At 51.1% G+C, this 6,884-nt stretch overlaps 1 protein-coding gene across 3 annotated transcripts; it reads left to right on the top strand.

Annotated features, from left to right (window-relative positions):
• The first annotated feature begins 264 nt into the window (after window positions 1-264).
• gtse1 (G-2 and S-phase expressed 1) lies at window positions 265-6,130 on the top strand. Of its 3 annotated transcripts, none has more exons than XM_056599102.1 (11): window positions 265-371; window positions 750-801; window positions 938-998; window positions 1,334-1,937; window positions 3,260-3,500; window positions 3,628-4,194; window positions 4,369-4,438; window positions 4,569-4,742; window positions 4,903-5,278; window positions 5,366-5,482; window positions 5,553-6,130. In XM_056599102.1, the coding sequence occupies exons 2-11, from the start codon at window positions 783-785 to the stop codon at window positions 5,637-5,639; spliced, it is 2,316 nt and encodes a 771-aa protein (XP_056455077.1). In that variant the 5' UTR covers window positions 265-371; window positions 750-782; the 3' UTR covers window positions 5,640-6,130. The 3 variants fall into 3 exon arrangements, with proteins under 3 accessions (XP_056455077.1, XP_056455078.1, XP_056455076.1); XM_056599103.1 differs by having other exon boundaries at window positions 740-801; window positions 1,337-1,937; XM_056599101.1 differs by having other exon boundaries at window positions 740-801.
• The last annotated feature ends 754 nt before the right edge of the window (window positions 6,131-6,884 follow it).

The raw sequence follows: 6,884 nt of genomic DNA, 5'->3' as shown, positions 1-6,884 counted from the left end.
CCATTTGCAAAGGCTGGTGTCCTATTCATTATTTGTCATTAATTATTAATGATAACATTAATGCTTTACGAAACAAATTGTTGAATACGTAACATTTATAAATTCATTAAAAAAAAAAAAGAAGTAGAGGACAGAAAGTCTACGGGAGACAGGAAGTCGAAGCTGCGGCTGTATTAGTGATTGAACTACATTCCCCACCGCTTCCGGAAGCAGAACTTCCGGGGCGAAAGTTTAACCAATCGGAGAGCGCAGCTTGTCAGCTGATCCGGAACAAGCAGAATTTGAAATGTTTGACTCTTCATGTTTTCACAGAGGATTCTGAAGTCTGTCGAAGTAAAGAACTTCTACGTCTAGATTACCGACAACATCAGGTTAGTTCCTCAGCAGCTGATTGTGTAGAATGTCTCATCAAGTGTGAGAGCAGAGAGAGATCGATTAGCCTTGTTTATCTTTAGGTCACGTTATCCGATCGATGCGTAAAACTAAGATTGAGGCTTAATTTAACTTAACTATCAACTATTGACCAATGACTGTTGACTATCAACTATTGACTATCAACTTATTAGAAAGTAACTTGAGCCTGAAGGTAAAATCACTCTGGTACATAGTCTTACTGTTGCACATAATTCCTCTATGTAATCATATCATGTATTCACAGTTGAATATGAATTGAATGAATGATGAGTGAATAATGTATTCATAGTTAAAGTTATGGTGAATAATCTAATCATAATGAAAGTAATTTTCAGGTTGAATCTGGACTGCTGAGCCCTGAATGGAGGATGGATGTACTTAAGGCTGGTAAAGAACTTTTACTTCACAGAGCACAGAAGCACAACACAACAATCCTTCTGCTGTTTGATGGTGTTATTATGGGATAGAAAAGCATCTAATCTGACATGTCAATGTGTTGCTGTGTGCCTTCTTTATATTCCAGATGAATATTATTCCTTGGCGGATGAGAAGTTTGACTTCGACATGTCGCTCTCCCCTGACAGGTACGCTCATCGCCTGGCTTACTGTTTACATATCACTTATTTAAAAGGGTTAGCTTATATATAACTTAATCACGTATTACTTGTATAACTTTTATTCACGTGTATACTAAATTGACATATATTTGATCCATATATTACTGATTATTTGTTGCATTGGATAGGTTGCTTGGCTACCTACTGTTCTCCTCTGGTGTCTTTTATGGTTCTGCCTATGAGGGCGCAGTACTCTTCAATTCCTCCCTCCGTTCTTCACCTGCTGTCCTTCACAACAACGTTAAATCTGGTCCTGCATTTCTCTGAAGTTGTCCTAATCCTTCTGAACTGTCTCCTCCAAGCAGCTCCAGGGGGGAGGAGGAGCAGGAGGACGACGGGGTGTTTGTGGCGGGGTTGGGGGTGTCCCAGCCCCCCCTGTCTGGCGGAGAGGAGCCCAGCTTCAGCCCCTCGCTGACGGATTGCTTCGAGAGAATCTCTCAGGAGGCCAACAGCCTGGCCAGCAGGCTGGCAGAGTGCCCGCACCAGGAGGAGGTGGGAGGAGGAGAGAGCAGCCTTCAGAGCAGCCCGCTCCCCCACCTGGACCCCCCCGTGGAGCAGTTTGTCCAGGACCCCCGGGACAAGATGGGTCTTCTGAGCCTTGCCCGCCCCAGCTCGGCCCTTAGCCCCATCAAGAGAGAGACATTCTGCGTGAGGGACAGCCCCCTGAAGCTGCTGCCCCCCGCCCTGCAGACCCGCCTGCTGGCCCCCCCGGCCACTAGACCCCGGTCCCGGCTCAGCACCGCCAGCCCGGCCGGCCCCCAGACCAGGACCCAGACCCGGATGTCCCTCAGGGGGAAGACCGGCCTCGGGGTGCTGCCCAACAAGCCGCTGCCGCCCAGCACCCTGAGCGGCCCCCAGCGCTCGGGGCCCGCCGACCGCCCCGGCCGCTTCGCCCCCCCCGGGAAGGTAGGACTGCTTCTGCTTCTTCGTCCCGGAGCCATCTGGTCCTGCTGGTTATATGACCTAGAGAAGTTGTTCTCAAAGCTTTCCTACCAGTGTATCCCCTCTAAGATGGGTTTTCAGTTTAGTACCCCTTCACCGGCACAAATATTTTTGGGGAGAAAAAAAGTATACAATTAACATAATTTTATTGTATTTGCCTTCTAATTGGACGTGTAAACATTAAAAGGTTGCAAATACTCACAATTTAATGAGGAACTTGGCACAACGCCAGGGGAGGGTCAGAGAAGGTAGAGGTGACCCAAGCCCCAAGGAGCAGTGCATACTTCCGCAATCCACCAGTGCTCAGCAGCCAAGCCTGGTATGGCAGCTGTTTAAGCGGGCTGTGGACGGGTCCCTCAATTCATGGAGGTCCGGAAGTAGATATCGCCATTCACTCCAATACAAGTGGGGAACAGGAATGTGTCCCCGCAAAAAATGTTTTCTCTTTTTCAAAATGCCTCCTCAAGCGTTTTATTAGCAGTTGTTTGCAGGAGAAGGAGGGGTGGGTGGCTGAAAGGAGTCGTAGTGAAACAAATGTTGTTTCGGCCTGGCATCCAACAGCGCTCAGTGCACGGCTCCGTTAACTTCTCGTGTTAGACTCGAGTCGTAATTATGATTTGGTTTTAAAATACAAAAAAAAATATATTCAAGGTGTTTTTCTTTAAGGTCAAAAAGGAACAAACTAATCTAAAATAATAATATAAATAATAATTGTTAAATATTAATTGTTGCCCAGATGGCAGGCGGAGTGTAATTTAAAGATGACATATAGAGAATCATCGGGGGGGTTAGTAACTTATACTCCCATGGTCGGTAAACAATGCGACTGTGCTCGCTCACCTTATGATGCTACAATGCTAACAATGCTAGAAAACAAGAGTATTTCTGAATCCGGCACGTCATGCACTAGGGCGTGGGACGTCGCCATTGCGCAGTTTTCATAGGAATGAATGGGCGGCCATGTTTTAGTCGGCTGTCCTTTCTTTAATAGGTCCCTGAGGGTCAGTGCACGTAGAGCTGACCCATCACAATATGTTCTTCCTGAAAGTGACGACATTTTGTTGTTTCTGGATGTGCTCTCTTTCTCACAGATTGCTCAATTTTCTATTGTATTTTGTTTCAGAATTGAAACTTGCCAAGGGTGAATTATTTTTTGTTTTGTTTTTTTACTATATATTTTCTGAGTACCCCCTGCAGTGCTCCTGCAGTACCCTTGGGGGTAGGCGTTCCCCCATTGGAGATCCACCGAACTAGAGTCATCAACAAGCCTCCCTCTCTGTTCCTAGGGTGCACTGGGGCCGCGGCGGGGCTCCAGCAGGGCGGGCTCCTGTGAGGACCTGCTCTCGGACACGGCCAGCGTGGCCTCGGACACCAGTGACTGCAGCCTGGACAGCAGCCTGCAGGGGCGGCGTGCCCGGGCCCCGCCCCCTGGCAAAGCCCCGCCCACCAGTACCAGGAAGGGGGTGGAGACCAGGAGACACGCCTCCACTTCCTCCCTGACCTCCGGCCTCTCAGCCTCCCTCACTGGTAAAGAAGTCTCCTACTGGTTCTACTGGGAGCAGCCCAGTTCACCGCAATCGTACATCCACATAGGGTCGATCTTCGTCCTAGCAGGCATGGAAACCATAGCAACCATAAGATGTTGTGTTTGTAGGGAAACCCAGCCCGGGGGGACCCAGGACCCGGCGCTCCGTGATGCTGGGGAAAGCTGCTGAGCCCCCAGCGGCCCCCGCCCCCACCACAGCAGGGGCCCGCCGGTCCCTCTCCACCACCCTGAGGAGACCCTCGGAGGTGGGGGCCAGACCCCCCTCCGTGGGGGGGCGGTCCACCCCGGTGAAGCGTGCGGAGCCCGGCACCCCGCTGAGCCTCACCCCCGCCAAGAGGCTGATGGAGAAGGCCCCCTCCCCTAGAACCAGCCTGGCCCCCTCCTCTAGGCCCAGCCTGGCCCCCTCCACTAGACCTAGTCTGGCCCCCTCGTCCAGACTTAGCCTGGCCTCCTCCTCCAAGCCTAGCCTGGCCTCCTCCTCCAAGCCCAGCCAGGCCTCCTCCTCCAGGCTCAGCCAGGCCTCCTCCTCCAAGCCCAGCCAGGCCTCCTCCTCCAGGCCCAGCCAGGCCTCCTCCAGGCCCCAGCAGCAGCCGGGTACCAGGGTCAAACCCAGGGCCCCTGTGGTCCCCGTGGCCCCCACACCCACACAGCTGAGACGCCTCGCAGGCCCAGAGGGTGAGGGGGTGAATTCACCAAGTGAATAACATAACATGTGAAGATGATTGGTCCATGTGTTTTAATTGTTCAAGGTGTTTTAATTGGTCCAGGTGTGAGGATTGTCTCAGGTGTTTTAATTGGTTCAGATGCTTTAATTGGTTCAGGTGTGTTCAGTATCTCTGTTGTTTCCAGGTGTATCGACCCCAGATGCCCCATCCATCAAGAATCCAAAGAAACTGGTCACCACTTGCAGTTTGGACGGGTGAGAGTTTGGGGTGTATGTGTGTGTGTGCATGCGTGTGCACGCAGGTGTATCGTGATTCGTGTGTGTGTGTGTGTGTGTGTGTGTGTGTGTGTGTGTACACAGGTGTGTTAACCTTGTGTCCCTCCAGCCTCCCCCAGAGGGCAGAGCCTCCCTCCACGCCTGCCTCCACCTGCGGGGGGGCGGGGCAGCAGTGGCGGCCCCAGCGCTCCGCCCTGCCCACGCCCAGCGGCCGCAGACTGTCCTTCCTCCCCACCATGACCCCCCGCAGCCTGCCACGCCCCGCACAGCCCGCTCGCCCCAGGTAGGAGCACCCATTAGCAGGAGCCGACTGGTAATGGCACCCAGTGGTGATAGCACCCCCTGTCACCCACTGGTGGGAGACAGGAAAAGGGCCACGGGTCCTGAGAGAGGAGGTTTTTCTCCCAGTACATTACTAACCAGTCTCACTGGTCCGTTCCCAGCTGCGCTCCCCCAGGGGCCCCTGAGCAAGAAGAGGAGGAGGAGGAGGAGGAGGTCTTCGCCTCGGAGATCCAGCCCTTCTCCCTGGAGGAGGAGGAGGAGACGGCCCCTGGCCCACCACCCCCCACCCAGGGCTCCAACCAGCAGAGAGAGGAGAAGGAGAACCAGGAGAAGGAGGAAGAGGAAGAGGACAAGCACCAGGAGAGAGAGGAGGAGAAGGAGAAGGAGAAGGAGAAAGAGGAGGAGGGGGAGGGGGAGGAGGAGGAGGAGGAGGAGGAAGAGAAAGAGAAGGAGAACCAGGCCGACCTGATGGAGCTCCAGTCTGTTGAGGACCTGCTGTCAACCACTCAGCACAACAAGAACCAGGAACTCATGGAGGTGTGTGTGGGTGTGGGGGTGGGGGTGGGGGTGTGTGTGTGTGTGTGTGTGTGTGTCTCCAGTATAACCAGTAGGTTTGTGTTTCAGTTCCCGCTGGTGGACGTCCCGGCTCCGGTCCGCCGTCCGGATGAGAAGCTGCTCATTGACCTCTCCAACACCCCCGACCTCGTCAGGAACCACAGCGCCAAGCCCTGTGGAGGACAGGTGAGCAAGGCGTGTGTCTTGGGGTCAGTGTGTCCTGGGGTTAGTGTTTATTCTGTGTTCTGCTCCACAGCTCATTGATCTGAGTTCCCCGCTCATCAAATGGAGCCCAGAGGAGAAGCAGGGGAACACCGGAGTCCTCGTCAACATCTCCTTCTGAGCTAGCGCTGCTACCTAGCCGTCAGAGCTAGGCATGCTAGCTAGCTCTCTGGTCTGCTGTCTTTTGCTGAAATGTATTTGTTGTTTGTTTCAAATCACATCCTATAGATTTGTATTGCATTACAAATAAAAAGGAGCTCAAATAAATGGTGGGTTCAACATACATCTGATAAATAAAGGAAAAAGAAAAACATGAATATCTACAGAATACATAAACACTAATCTGTTCAGGCTCAGATCTCTTCAGGAGGTGTTCCCACCCTCCAGCCGTCAAGAAGTTTTTAGTCTTTTAATGTTCACAATAAGAATGGCTCTAAAGATGTTCGGGTCAGGATCTAATGTTCGTAGTTCCAGGAATGTTGTTCTAGAAAGAACTGGATTCTTAAACTTTACTCTAAATTAATTGTGTTCTTGTGTCTTCTACTGTATGTTCTGAATAAATAAAGTGTCTTTAATTTAACGGCAGATTACAGCGTGAGGTTATATATTTTTTGCACGCATCCAAAGACCTGCAAGTATTGACCTGCAGAATGAGTCAGGAAACACTGGGACTCTTTGGAAGGTTATTCCAAGTGTGTGCCTTTCAAATGAAGAGCACCTAGGCTAATGTAGCTGTGCAGGTCAACGGGTGTAAGCACACAAATCTGTATATTGGCATTTGCCTGTCTTACCCAGATTCAGACTAATGGTTAAATTCTGAATCCCATATAGTGCCTCCAGGAGTTTGCCACTATGAGGTAATTAGAATTAAACAACTCATCCGGGTAAGACCCTGAGAGGCCAATGTACAGATATCTCTTCGAATCCCTTCAACGTTTAAGTGCAGTACCGGATTCCATCCACAGGGGGAGCCCTCTGCCTGTATTAAAGGCTGCAGAACCAGAGTCCGTCAACATGGGGAGCCCTCTACCTGTACTGAAGGTTGCAGTACCAGAGTTCGTTCATAATAGGTCCATGGTCCAAAGGGGGAACCCTTTTACCTATACTGACGGCCGCAGTACCAGAGTCCGTCCACAGAGGGAGCCCTCTGCCTGTACTGAAGGATGCAGTACCAGAGTCCGTCAACAGGGGGAGCCCTCCACCTGTACTGAAGGCATTATAAATGTATTAATTTCCTAAGTTTTAAAGAAACACCGTTGATAGAAGAAGTTGATGGGTCACTGACGTGTCACGGCAAAACTACACAAAAAAATTATTCAGAAGCTATGTGGAGATCGTTTAATTTCTCTTTTGTGATGTAAAGTTG

This window comes from Gadus chalcogrammus, chromosome 9 (assembly GCF_026213295.1).
Source record: "Gadus chalcogrammus isolate NIFS_2021 chromosome 9, NIFS_Gcha_1.0, whole genome shotgun sequence".
NCBI lineage: Eukaryota > Metazoa > Chordata > Actinopteri > Gadiformes > Gadidae > Gadus > Gadus chalcogrammus.
The sequence above is the reverse complement of the archived record's forward strand: the minus strand, read 5'-3'. Positions and strand labels throughout refer to the sequence as shown.

Excerpts from the sequence above, each read along its gene's own strand:
- gtse1 (XM_056599102.1), top strand. Across the intron at positions 999-1,333 it reads ATGTCGCTCTCCCCTGACAG|CAGCTCCAGGGGGGAGGAGG; the intron begins GTACGCTCATCG and ends GTCTCCTCCAAG. Across the intron at positions 4,439-4,568 it reads ACCACTTGCAGTTTGGACGG|CCTCCCCCAGAGGGCAGAGC; the intron begins GTGAGAGTTTGG and ends GTGTCCCTCCAG.